Consider the following 14,565-nt stretch of genomic DNA (forward strand, 5'->3'; position numbering starts at 1 on the left):
TGTGCGCTAGTATTTTCTCAGTTCTAGCATTATTTATTTTTCGCAGTTTTATTTGTGAATGATACAATGTGATTAATTTGGTATTTTTCGTCACATATAAATTGTTAAAATAATTAAAAACCTTATAAAAAAAGATACAATTTTACCATCTTTAAAAACCCATAAATGATGATCCATATTAGGCCGATATGAAATCAACCCAATTGTCAATTACTTTAAACACTTAAAAATATTTTAAATTAATTTATATTTTAATAACTAAACTTTATATTTTCATTTTCTTAATTTTATTAATTATAAACCATTTAAAACATACCGTTTATTATCAGCAGTTAATTATTATGAAAACTCATTATGAAACTTTATCAGCAGTTAATTATTATGAAAACTCATTATGAAACTTTATATCTATATCCCGTATATCTATGTTAGTTGCCGAAAGTCTAAATTCATTATAGAAAACGCAAATAGACATTTGAATGTAACATTTGTTGTTTCTTGCCTATGATTTTTCACATGAAATCACAATTAAACGTTTTCCACATATTTTGCTGTCAAAATTGAGTTGCATCCATCACAAGCGAAATTTCTTGTCCATTCTTTTGTCATATGGTTGCAGGTCAAAATTCTGACCTCTGACCAAAAATAGTTAATGACATCAACTATCTTACTGTCATGCAATTTATTTAACTAATTAACAGTGAATTAAAAAACAATGTGCACTCAATTGACCAATCGTGCGTCTTTTCATTAAAAATTGACTGAAAAATGATACCTGGGATTTGCAGAATCCGGTGCCCCTTTATATCCAGGGGCGACAAGCTATATCCCTTACGGAAAAGAAATATCCTTAAATAGAATAGGACATATGGTGGTATATATATATATATATATACACACCTATAATCCGTCTCCTTGTACTCTGTAATACGATCGATCGGATTGGACATTTGTTACTGGCACCCATCAATAAGATATACAGGTTACATTGAAAAAATAATATTTGATATTTCAGTGACTATCTTGACTGGAAGTTGAGCTTTTTGATGGATATGGCAAAGATGAATGCGAAGAGAATGCTCCATCCTGCTGTCACAACTGCAACAGGTCCCAAGAAGCTGTGTCTGAATCCAAAATAACTTTTGATAAACTGTTTCAATGGCTCTTTAGTGCCGTCTGTTTTAGTCATGAGATTTTCATAATCCCCAAACTGTGATGCTATCAAACCGTACAGAGTCCATGCAACAGGGCATGCCCAGTAGTACCATCTCCACCACACCGGAATTTTCTGCATCAAATTTATTAAGTATTGTTAGAGGTATTAATTGAATTGAATCCTGACAAAAAACTGTAATAGAATGCAGCACAAGCAATATGTGTCCATCTATGTTTGTTATGGTCTTAATGTTCAGATATACACAGTTGAATGAGCAAGTATTGCATGAATCTTGGCAGACTTGGATTGGCAAAAAAAAGCAATTGATGGAATTTTGTAAAAGTAGAATATTGAAGTTTGGTGAGGTATCGGGGAAACAGGTGAGCTCTGACAAACAAGTTACGTCAATTAATCGTTGTATACTTTGGAATATTATTGTTGGATTTGTAGTGATTAAAACCATGATTTCTTACCGGACGAGGGATTATGAAACCGCAGAAAAGCATCCAGATGGAATAGAAAGCCGAGGAGACAATGGCAGCTACGTTGACATTAGGAGTCAGAGCTACTGTCATCATTCCGTAGTATGTGTAGTACAAAAATGTGAAGAACATGAAGAAGAGAAACCAGAAGAACTTGTCTGCCTGCCATTGGAAGTTGACCATCGAGTACACGATCACTCCATACACCGCCGCTTGAACAAATACATATGGCACTTCGATCAATACCTGCATAACATCATTGACACATTAGGGACGAGAAGAATTCAGAAAGCTTTTAGCCATTAATGGGAGGGATGAAATGAATTGGGGGTTTACTTGTGCGAGGGCATAAGGCATAGCAGAGTACATCCCGGCTGCCTTTTCTCTGTAAAAGACTGTCCTTTCAACGTCCACTACAGGTTGGACTGAAGAAGCATTGCTCACACCTATGAATAACACAGCCGAGAACAGTGATCCCATAGCATTCAAAACTTTTTGTTGCTCCTGTCTGCAATAATGCATTCATATCACAAATTAAAAAGATGATATTGCAGCTTGTAACGATAATAAGCATCCAAATGTTGTAAAGGCTTCAAGGTATAATTTCTTACATCTTTTGACCCATTCTCCAAAAGATGGTACCAAAAAGCAAAGAAGTGACCAAAGTGAAAAAGAAACGGATGGCATTGTACTCGGGGTTTCTCCAGTATGACCAGTGCTGCTTCCACAAGCAGGCCCAGGATTGAATTATCAAAGGTTGCGAAAATTGAGATTCGAAGTGTAAATCCTTCATTCCCGGAGCCGGCACGCTCAGTTCCTTGATTATAACTTCATTTCGTCTGTATATAAAATATATAATTTGTTAAGTCATGTGAAAAATAGATAATTTAGGTAGTGATAAAAATAGAGATGATAAATATAAGTATAAAAGAACACATAAAATTTGTTGATGAAAACAATATTATATTACAAGTAATCGCATTTTTAAATAAATGAGAACAAAACTGTTAATATAATTTTCAGAAACTTGTACTGATAATGACTTACTGGTAGAGGGATGAATTCCTGTATGCTTCTGCAAAATCGGTTCCAAGACGCGATTCTGCGCCCACAGAAGACACTTCAAGCATCCATGTCGCAGGATTGTATCCCTCCGTGATTTTGGGAACGCCTGGAATGGCCTCGAAATAGTCGATCAGTGTTTGGGAATGGTGGCCAAGAGGACCAACGTATATCATCTGCCCTCCTCGCTTCATCAACACAAGCTGCAAATTTTGCAAATCCATTCTTATTACCACTTCAGCACTAAGAACCATTAGGAGCTGTTTCCTTATTTTGTAAGGATTTTGTTTCTTTTACAAATTATTTATAAAAGAGGCATTTCATTTGTGTCTGAAGATTCCGAATAGTTATATAGTTTAATTTACCAATCAAATAAAGAAATTTAAGATGTATAAAGCCACCCAACTATTTAGCATTTTATTGTGGATTGAAAGATAAACATTGACTGTAATAATGATCCATAGATTTGAGAGAGTGTATTTTCAGAACATACCTCATCGAAAGATTCAAAGATGTCAATGCTGGGTTGATGAATAGTACAAACAACAGTTCGGCCTGTGTCCACAGTGTTCCGGACAGTTCTCATCACAATAGCAGCAGCTCTTGCATCCAGTCCTGATGTTGGCTCGTCCATGAAGATTATTGAAGGATTTGCAACCAATTCAACTGCTATAGTCAATCTCTTACGCTGTTCCGTGGACAGGCCGTTCACTCCAGGAAGCCCCACCAGAGCTTCTCTCAGATTATTCAGTTCCACAAGATCCATAACTTCATCCACAAATGTCTGTTTATGTTTCAATACAATACCCATCAGTTAAATTGAACTCCATTTCGACATAAATACACTTGATAATGCTGTTAAATTAGAGATTTGACGATATTAGAGAAAAGGGATTACCTTTCTTAATGCAGTATCGACCTCAGATGGGAGACGAAGCCAGGCAGAGTATACCAGTGACTCATAAACAGTAACGAAAGGAGAATGGATATCAGTTTGTTCGCAGTAACCCGAGATACGAGCAAAGGTTTCCTGTTTTTTGGGATAACCAGAGATGGTGATGGACCCTTCGATGTATCCACCAGTTTTCCTTCCAGCAAGAACATCCATTAGGGTTGTTTTTCCAGCTCCACTCACACCCATTAAACAAGTGAGCACACCAGGCCTGAATGTTCCACTCACTCCACGCAATAACTGGAGTCTATTTTCTTCAATTCCTTGTTGCCTCATTTCCTGTAATATGTACAGCAGTAAAAATTACTGACAAGCTTTAAAATCAAATTATTAACAGCCATTACAAGGGAAAACAGAAAGGTTTTCCAATATCTTCTTATTAATAGTAATTAATTCAAAGGGATGGGAAGCTTAACGTACTGAGGGCATGTCTACAAAGTAATTGACATTGTCAAAAGCCATCGCCAGAGGTTGAAAAGGTAAAACCATTCCTTTCTTTCCAGATTCTCGTGTAGAATTTGAAGCAGCATTGTTCGTACCAGAAGCTTGATTCTCTTCATGGTTTTCTCCTGGCATCGTCTGCATTTCATTTATACTGTTTCTTTGCACAACCCCGGTTTGAGCTGCCAGCTTTTGTTTCAAATCATCTTCAGAAATTAATGCCTGAGGCTTTCCTAGAGCTGGAAAAAGAAACAGAACATCATTAATTTTGTTTTCTAAATATGAATTCCCGTCAAGATACAAAGTATAGTACTGAAATCAGCCAAAATCATGAGCAGAAGTTCAAGAGGACTTACGATCTAGATAATGCAATGCCAGTGTGTAGAGAATGTTAAATAAAATATTGAACCCCACGAGGGCTCCAATCGAAAGCCAATACCAGTAGCTATCGGGAAAAAGGCCGCGGGATCTCATTAAGTTGACGCCAACGTTGTCATTTGGCTGAAACATTTTAAATAAGCAAATTATTAGTTCCCTCTATCACACGACCGGTTTTCAATTGCAGGCACCATCTAGTCTGCAATTTACTTACCTTTTGCCATCTAGTTGCCGTAAACTCATTTACTGCAATTCCATTTTGAGCATACATGAGAGGAGAAAGCCAGTAACCCCATATCCACCATCCTTTAATATCATCTGCAATAGGAAACCACGAACACCAAACATTAGTACTTATAGTTATTAAGTGGCTTGCACAGCTTTTCTTTTCAGTTTGAGCTTGAGAGCTAGTATACCTCTGGATATGATGAATCCTCCGAGAACGAGTATGATCAAGATGGCAAACGAGCCGAAAGTGTTTGCCACTATCCGATTGCGTCCCAAGGCAGCTATAAAGCGAAAGAGGCCTAAAGACATCTGATGGACTGTAAAGAGCATCAAAAACTGTCGGAAAAATCTGCAGGGGAAGAGAATACCAAGGAAATTTGACATTAGATTTGAGCATTAAAAACCACAACCAGAACAGAGGAAGGTGGGGCTTCAAGATCATCAAACTATACCTCTGAGGATTTGGGGCAAAACCTATGGTATAATATGTGATAATGATCCACAAAACAGACTCCAACAGGGACATAGGAATTCTCATAACCCATGTTGGGAGTGAATAAGCCCAGGCTGGGTAGAACTTGAAATCTCTCTGCTTGTAAAACACTGGGAGCTTGTCTACTGTCATCGACAATTCTGCCAGGCCATTGAACATCACCACTACTAGACCATTGAAAAGTGCGCCAAAGTAAATGGCTCCGTCAGCCAAATTTCTGTCATGCATATTGGTACGGAAGAAAACACTCATGGAAATGCTAGCAATGACAAATATCTGTCAAAGAGAAATCATATTTCAGCTTTAAATATCCCAAATAAATACACTCATGGCAATGCCAGCAATGATAAATATCTGTCAAAGAGAAATCATATTTCAGCTTTAAATATCCCAAATAAATATAGTGAAGTTTAGAATAGGTAAATCCGATAAACGGTTTACGTAGGATTATTTAAAAATAAAAAAATCAGTTTCATAATAACAAGTTGTATTTGTTTGAAAGTAGAAAATCTACAGTAAAACAAAAACCACTTTGAAATAACTAGAAAACATCTGATAGTTTTGATAAGAAAATACAACAATGAAGAATTACCTGAACAGTTTTGAAGATATAGACGAACGAACTTCTCTTAATCAGCAAAATTTCTCTATCAAAGCATGCTCTGAAAAGTTCCATTTTGTTCAAACCGTATTCCTCTGTTGTGAGAGCTGACGGGTGGCATTTCTTTCTATCGTATGGAACCGATAACTCTGCATTCAGTGCGGCCCCAATGTGAAAAGACTGGAATGCATCTGCAAACTCCTTCACTGGAACATAACGGTATGTTTGCCTTGTGTCTGCCCAGTACTGCTCTTGATCTTTGAGAGAAGTCACCTGTTCAATCGATTCAATACAATTCGATGACATTTGTCAGATACCCTGATCTTAATGTCACAGCTGATGAATAATAATTTCAGGAAGATTGCAAAAAATAAGATACCTCCTGCAAGAAATCTGCAACACCTTTCCTCTCAGGGCATTTAAATCCCATGGACTCTAAGAACTCGAGAATGTTTTCTCGAGGACCCTGGTAAATAACGTGACCTTCTGAAAGTAGAATGATGTCGTCGAAGAGATCGAAGGTCTCAGGGGCAGGTTGCAGGAGTGACACCACCATCGTCGAATTGAAAACGTGGACATATTGGCGTAGGCATCGAACAATCTGGTATGTTGTAGCGCTGTCCAGGCCGGTGGAAATCTCGTCCATGAACAGGGCTTTCGCAGCTCCAACAATCATTTCCCCAGTGGTAACTCTTTTCTTCTGCCCTCCGGAAATGCCCCTGTGCATTGCATCTCCGACCAGTGTGTCCGCACATATGTCCAACCCCAAGATCTGGTCCAACCATCAATAGCAATACAAATATTGTTGGTTCATCCAAAGAAAACTGATCCTAGGTTAAATTTTAACTAAAAGGCCTCTTTTCCCACGCTTTTTGGGGCCTGAAGATCGATTTTACAATTCCTAACATTTTGATACTGCAATATTAACAACTTTAAACTGCTATATGTTAAAATCCTAGCTACTTTAACCTGCTATTTAGAATTTAGATTTTTTTATTCTAATTGTTAAGTTGCAATCTGAACAACAGATTCATCACAAAATTTTATTAGAAAAATTCTAATAAAAGGACTCGTTTTAGTTAACAGGAAAACAACACCATATTTTATTTGACAAAACAGCTATAACAAAATACCTTCAGAACATAGTCCGTAAGCAGGTTGGCTTTCTGGCCCTCTAATGCAGTGGCCTGCACAAGAAATAGTCAACCATTCTCAGTAAATTCATTGAAATGCATTTAAATTGAATTCAATCTTAACGGATTTCAGAGCAGCTGCTTGTACTGTACCTTCATAAAGACATCTATATCGCGATCTGGTTTGATTCCCTGATCCTTTTCCCTCCTCAATAGTTCAGTTAATACGTCTACAGAAGAGAGAGAGAGCGGATTATTCGAACTGAAGACACAAAAATCTATAGCATCGGATTTAGCAAGATCCAGAAATAGAAAAGGCAGTCATACCATATCTCGACCCGACTCCTTGGCACCGCGCAGAGAAGTCTAAGGTTTCTCTCACAGTCATTTCCCCAATGTGCAAATCATTTTGGCTGATGTAAGCGGATGTTCTCTGTGGCACGAATTCATCCATGGTATGTCCATTGTAGTTTACTCCACCTGTAACCTGCACCCGGACAATACGGTTAGGTTATTCAGAGCGTTTCTTGGTTGTTGCTTCTCTGGATCTATTACTGCACTTAAAAGAAATGATGTGGATTTCGCGGCGAGGAAAGAGGCGTGAAACATAAATAAATAAATTGCGATCCAATTTGAGTGAGATCTATGACAGTTGAGCCAAAAAAATTAGAGAATAGAATATTAAACTACATCGATGCTTGGATCTTTAAAAGATTCTTTGGCCGATCAGATTGGTTGTAAAACACAACCCAGTGCTCGATAGATTTAAACTGGTATAAGTAAAATTCATACGATTCTTGAATAAGTGTGATCTTAACCCATTTTAACTGCGTTGTTTTTTTTTTATGCTACGCAGGTGTGAACATAAAAGGGATTTGAAACTGGTGGGGGCAGGATTTGAACCGGTGACCAGTCGCCCCCTGTGAACCCATCTTAACTTAGTTATTAAATTCACCCGAATCTTGAATAAATTTGATCTAATTTTGATTACTTTAAAAAGAATAGAATAAAATCGATGCATACTTTCAGACTTTTGTCCAGTTTTCCGGCCAGAGCCTTGAGCAAAGTCGTCTTGCCGGAGGCTGGCGGTCCAAGAAGAAGCGTCATCCTGTCAAATATACGTAAAGCTTCAAAGGATTAGAGATTTGCAGGCAAGATTTTTAGATTGAATTTCAGTCACATTTATTTGTAACTGGTAAAGAATGCGATATCGGGATGAAATTGGCAGCAATTCAAGAATTAAATTACGTTTTACCTGCCGGGCTTGATGATGCCACTGACATCATGAAGAATTGTCATGGTTGCCTTCTTGCTGTTGTACAAATGAAGCGACCCTAAAACTGCCTGGAAATCAAGATAAATTCTAGATGTTACAAAAATCCGACAAACGCATAATAATCTGCACATAGTTTGTCCATTTGGTATGAAAAACCTACCTCGACCACGTTAGCAGTGTAGTTGATAAGCGTGGGCAGTGCTCTGCTTCCTACGTAGGCATTTGCATCGATGTTCAAATGTTCGTATCGAACTTCGATCTCGGGCAAAACGATGCCGACGCTGCAGAATTCCGCCCAAAAAATCCACAAATGTTCATTTAAGCTAAGGCAAGCTAAAGCTAAGCTAAATACTGCTGGAATTGGGTTCTGTAAAAAACAACATAATAAGCTTCTCAAACCTGTCGATCCTCTTTCGAAGCCTGTGAAGAAAGCGTTCATTATCTTCGTCTGCAACTTTGACGAGCCTCTCCATCAACTGCTGCCGATTCTCGGGTTCGATACCCCTAACGTCGACCTGATCAACACCGACTACTTTTTTGTCATTCACATTTGCAAGAATCGCAGTTCTTAACCGCTCGTAAGTGGGCAGCTTTTCAAGAACCGCCCACTTGAGCGCTTCCTCGTCATTCTGGCGTTTGCGGACACTGGAAGACTGAGAAAAAACGCTCTCTGATCGCTCGAACAATCTTGTACTCGCCGATCGCAGACTGCCTGTCCATGTTTTTTCATCAGGCTCTTCGCTGATAGACGAACTCATATTTTAGTCCCCCCAGAGATTGCAGATCAAATCCTGTTAACAACTTAGAAGATTTGGTATTCCACTTAGAGATTTTCAGGCCCTGTGAATGAATCAATCCCTGGCAATGTCTTCTGCACTTTCTTACAATAGCTGGAGAACCCAACCTGTCCAAGGGCTTCTATGAGAGGCTTATTGGGTAGTTCCTAGTAACGCGCATATATTTATATATAGAAACCGGGGGCGAAAAATACCACGTGTTCATTTGACGTAACTACAAACGAACTTGCGACCGCCATGGTCAGATTCTGAGGTGAGGGTAGGAATTTCAAATCTGAGGCACACCACACCTCACACTCTGGAAGGAATAATTGGTCGCATTTGACGGATGGTTGAGGGCTCTCTTGCCTTGTGTGGACAGGAACGCCTTCGTTGCTTTCGGGAGTTTGACTTTTAATCACATAGTCAAACATGGCCGCCGTTCAGTTATTTATGGATTATTTTATTTGCAGGGTACGTGTGTGGACTGAACGAAAGAAAGCAGCCCGCTGGTCCCGGCAGGCTGTCTGTCCTCCCTTCTAGAAGGGGATGTAATCTAAGTTCGTTGTAGACCACTTGCGAATCTTGGCAAGCAGCCGGCTGGTCCCGGCAGGCTGTCTGTCCTCCCTTCTAGAAGGGGAAGGGGATTTAAAAGCCCCCATTTGTACGTTTCCTATTATGGTGTAATCTAAGTTCATTGTCTCATGTGGACTACTGCCGCCAGGTAACTTCGAGGAAAACATGGAAACATCTAAGCGACGTTCTAGCAACCCACTTAGTATTAATTAAAAAGAAAATGAGAGCAAAACGTTCATCCATTGTATCATCAAATGATATTATCTTATCTAGTAACACACTTACTATTACAAAAAAAACAAAACTTCCATGTATTTCATCATCAAATGATATTATCTAATCGACCTTCTACTAACCTATTTAGTTTTAAAAATAATTCAAAATTTTCATGTATTTTATTATTAGCACAATCATATTAATAAATATTATTGATATAAACGGTAAAAATCATCTTAATATATATTATATTATAAACCATAATATCAAACCCCATATTATAAGCTTAACTTATAAACTTTCTATTACACTTCTAATAATAAATATTAATATATTAATTATATATTAAGAAAATATTGTATTAATAAATATTAATTTAAATATTAATATATTATTAGATATAAATTAATATTAAACCTAAAGGATTTATACTATAAAGTTCAAAATCTTTGGAATTTTTGGAACCCGAGGGAGATCATTGGAAAGTCCGGAAGAGGATGGGTATGAGACTGAGGAGAAGAGGGGAAGGATCAAATAGTTGGAATCAGGAAGAAGGAAAATTCTTAATGATATTGAAGAACAATGGAGAATCAAAAGCAGAGCAATATGGCTTTCAGTTGGGGATGAGAACTCAAAAAAAATTCAAAATTATGCATAGGGAAGGGAAAATATAAATATTATCTGGGAATGAACTGTGCAGATGGGGGAATAGCAAAATCCTTCGATGAGCTAGCATCTCTAGGAAGAGACCACTTCAAAAATTTGTTCAGAGCCCCAGAAGAGGCTTCAATTGCAGAGGTCATATGGGTGGTTCAACTATTCCCTAGATATGCAGAGGAGGAAGAGATGCTAATGGTTCCTGTTTCAAAAGGAAAAGTCAAGGGATAATAAAATCTATGCAGAAAGACAAGAGTCCAGGGCGAGATCACTGGATTGTGGAATCTTTCCAACACTTTTTTGATCTAATCAGGGAAGAGCTTACTAGGGTGGTGGAGGAATCTAGGCTCAGACGTTATGTCTATGAACCTTTCAACACTACATTCCTAGCTTTAGTCTCTAAAACTAACGATCCTTCATCCTTTAAAGAGTTCAGGACTATCTCTCTTTGTAACTGTATCTATAAAATCATTGCCAAACTTATTACTATTCGCTTGAAACCAATTCTTTCTGGTCATACATCCAAGGAACAATTTGGGTTCCTTGATGGAAGACAGATCCGTGAAGCCATTGGGGTAGCTCAAGAATCAATGCTTAGTGTAAAAAGGAGCAAAAGAAAAGGTTTGATAGTTAAAATTGACCTCTCAAAGGCGTATGAAAAAATTAGATAGTTATACTTACGTCTTTTGTTGACTCAGCTGGGGTTTGGTATCGGTTTCATCAATTGGGTCATGGGATGCATTTCAAATGTGAGCTTCGATGTTCTGATAAATGGTGCAATATCCTCCTTTTTCCACAGTCAAAGAGAGCTTAGACATGGTTTCCCTTTGTCTCCACTACTCTTTTTACTGGCGACAGAAGGTCGAAGTCAACTAATTCTTACCGCCAAACAAAGAGGTGATTTAAAAGGAATCAAAGTATCAGTCAATTTATTTATCACACACCTGTTGTTTGTGGATGACATCCTTTTGTTTAGTGATGGAACTAGGGGCAATATACAACAGCTGAAACTCTCTCTTGATTTGTTTCTCAAAGCTACTGGGATGTGTATTAATGTTCAGAAGTCCTTAATAGTACACAAAGGTTTTTCGGGGAATGAGGTAAACATGATTCTTTCGATTCTTCCATTTGAAGAAAATCCCATGAAGGACAATTTTAAATATCTAGGGTTCCATCTCAAGCCTGATACTTACGGGAAACATGAATGTAATTGGCTATTGGAAAAAATTGAAAATTGTATAAAACATTGGAGTTTTAAGTGGCTTTCAAGAGTTGGTAGACTGGTTTTAATCAAATCGATCCTTATTTCTATTCCATTCTATTGGATTGCCCTCACTTGGGTTCCAAAAGGCATTCTCTCTTAGATAAGAAAATTGTGTGGTCGTTTTCTATGTGTTAGTTCAAAGGAGGATGCAGTACTTCCTTAGGTAGCCTGGGACAAAATTGCTGGCCCAAAGGCTTGGGGAGTTTGGGGTATAAAGAATCTCCCATATTTTGCAACATCTCTAGTAGCAAAATCAAGGTGGTGGTTGTTATTAGTGGATAATATGTGGATGACAGTGGTGAAAAGAAAATCTATAGATCTGGTCCCTATTGATGAATGGATGCATATGATAGATAAAAAAATCCTTAAATGCATCAGTAGTGTGGAAAGAAACTATGGACTTCTTTAGTATCATGGAAGATGGACTTGCTTGGCATGTTGGAAATGGAGAAAAACTCAGAATAGGAATTGACCCATGGGTGGGTTTTAATGAAGGTTTTGTTCTTTCTAGGGAGATAATGGGTTGTCTAAATGCCCAAGGTTTTATGTTCTTGAATCAGATTGCAAAAGATGAACTATCAACGAATTGGCATCAGGGATGGAAAATAGCTGAGGATCTCCACTTAGAGCCTCAATGGGGAGATGAATGGTAGAATTGTATAAGAGAACTGCAATGCACGAATGTCAGGATAAGGGACCATCCATATATGCTTCAATAGGTACACGCTCCTACAGGTCAATTCTCCTCAAAGTATGGATAAATTTATCTAATGGTTATAAGAGCATGGGGGGTGCAGGATTGGTTGTGCAAACTGCTGTGGGAATTGAAAAGTCCAGCAAAATCAAGATTTCTTTTTTGGTGCATCCTTAAGAACAAAGTGCTCATTTGGGATAATTTGCAAAAGCAAAACAAACATGGACTTGGTTGGTGCATTTTATGCAAAAACTAAGAAGAATCAGTTCGCCATTTATTCTTAAGTTGTCCTTTCATCATCAAAATTTGGGAAACCACATTGAGAGTACTGGGGATAAGATTATCATGGAATGTGGCAAGTATCTAGGAATCCTGACAAAACTGGTGGAACTCGGTATCAGATGAAAACCTTAGAAACATACCTTTGATCATCTTTTAGGGTATATGGCTAGCAAGTAACAAAGACGTTTTTCAGAACCTCTCAACATCACCCTCTCCAATTGCGGCAGAATGTGCACTATTTTTTATTTAATTCCCTTGCCTTCTCCAAAAAAGACCTCTAGGATCATTCGAGAAGAACATATCATACATAATTTACCATGAACATACTTTGATGGAGCCTCTAATGCACAGAACAAATGTGGGTTGGGGTTGGTTATTCACATAAATGAACACAAATTTATCAAAGCTTCAGCTGGTCTTGGCTCAGGAACAAACAATAATGCAGAATTACAATCCTTGAAATACTTATTGTGTTGGCTTAAACATTTGGGGATTGGGGCAGTCCAAATATTTGGTGACTCATTAAATGTTATAAACTAGTTTAACAAAGTACAGAGATGTCAAAATCATATTTTGGTTCCACTCTTAAAAGAAAATTTTCATTCAAAAATGGGTTTTGATCTAATAATTGTTTGCCACATATACACGGAGTGGAATTCAGAGGCAGGCCTCCTTTCTAAGGAAGGTTTGCAACAAGTTTTGGGCAACTAGTGTATAACATAAACTGAGGATGGAAGGATCCATGTGTCAGATCAACAACCATACAACTTTTGATCATTTTGGCCCAAAAGTTACTATTTTACTATTTATCAGTTTATCTGGTTTTTAGATAGTTTATTGTACCTCGGACTTTTATTCATACATGGTTTTACTCGATACAAACTTTATTTTGAAAAAACATATTATTGTAAGGGTTGTTTTCTCCAATAATGGGGAGGCCCAAAAAATGGACATAAACACCTTTTTTGTATTAGGACTTTAGCAATGATTAGCTATGCTCAGTTCCGCTGTGGTTTTGTCTACTTTATGTTGGATTCACAGTTTACAGAATGCTTAATTGCATCTACATATGAAACCTTTTATTGTCTTAATAAAAAGTTTGATTTTTCCTCGGGGCAAAATAAAATAAAATAATAATAATAATAATAATAATAATAATAATAAACCTAAGGGATAATTATTATAGGCCCTTGGGATTAATATTATAAACCCAAGGGAATAATACCAAAGTATATAAAGCCTAAGATAAATATTATAAACCCTTAAATAAACATGGTTGACAATGCTTGATTTTTCATAATGAGACAATCTTTGTCACAATGCGATGTTGGACCATGCTCGACCATGGTTGAACACTTAGATTAATAAACCCAAGGGATTAATACTAAAACCCCAAGGGATTATGAACCTAGGGGAAATATATTAAACCCAAGGGACTCATATTATAAACCCAAGATATATAAGCCCTAAGATAAATATTATAAACACTAAAATAAACATGGTTGATTTGCATATTGAGACAATCATTGTTACAATGTGATGTTGGACCATGGTTGACCATGTTTTACCATGATTGATTTCCATATGGATAGGATCTTTGTCACAATGCGATGTTGAACCATGGTTGACCATGATTGATTTTATAAAACATGGTTGACCGTGGTTGACCATATCTGACAATGATTTTCCATGGTTGATCATGATTGATATTATAAATCGAAGGGAATAATAAATCCAAGGGATTAATACTAAAAACCCAAGAGAATAATATTAAACCCTAGGAATATGAACCCTTATATTAATAAACCCAAGGGATTGATATTATAAACCCAAGGGAATAATATTAAGCCCTAGGAATATGAACCCTTTGATTAATACACCCAAGGGATTGATATTAT

The 14,565-nt window shown here is 37.3% G+C and overlaps 1 protein-coding gene across 1 annotated transcript; it reads right to left on the reverse strand.

The window, feature by feature from the left end:
- Positions 1-731: 731 nt before the first annotated feature.
- Positions 732-9,147, reverse strand: LOC149169358 (pleiotropic drug resistance protein 1-like). The gene is made up of 21 exons (XM_089428672.1): positions 8,602-9,147; positions 8,363-8,483; positions 8,182-8,270; positions 7,950-8,034; positions 7,254-7,413; positions 7,080-7,156; positions 6,927-6,980; positions 6,173-6,565; positions 5,785-6,066; positions 5,152-5,468; positions 4,888-5,048; positions 4,686-4,789; positions 4,450-4,594; positions 4,073-4,332; positions 3,599-3,931; positions 3,194-3,484; positions 2,686-2,903; positions 2,250-2,477; positions 1,975-2,146; positions 1,630-1,884; positions 732-1,288 (listed from the first exon to the last, which is right to left on the reverse strand). The coding sequence occupies exons 1-21, from the start codon at positions 8,958-8,960 to the stop codon at positions 1,019-1,021; spliced, it is 4,374 nt and encodes a 1,457-aa protein (XP_089284798.1). The 5' UTR covers positions 8,961-9,147; the 3' UTR covers positions 732-1,018.
- Between the last annotated feature and the right edge of the window lie 5,418 nt (positions 9,148-14,565).

This window comes from Pinus tabuliformis, chromosome 4_2, assembly GCF_031772625.1.
Source record: "Pinus tabuliformis cultivar Carrire ecotype Pingquan chromosome 4_2, CPIR1, whole genome shotgun sequence".
Lineage (NCBI taxonomy): Eukaryota > Viridiplantae > Streptophyta > Pinopsida > Pinales > Pinaceae > Pinus > Pinus tabuliformis.

Excerpts from the sequence above, each read along its gene's own strand:
- LOC149169358 (XM_089428672.1), bottom strand. The coding sequence starts at position 8,960 with ATGAGTTCGTCTATCAGCGAAGAGCCTGATGAAAAAACATGGACAGGC. Across the intron at positions 5,469-5,784 it reads ATATCTTCAAAACTGTTCAG|ATATTTGTCATTGCTAGCAT; the intron begins GTAATTCTTCAT and ends TCTCTTTGACAG. Across the intron at positions 3,485-3,598 it reads TCGATACTGCATTAAGAAAG|ACATTTGTGGATGAAGTTAT; the intron begins GTAATCCCTTTT and ends AAACATAAACAG.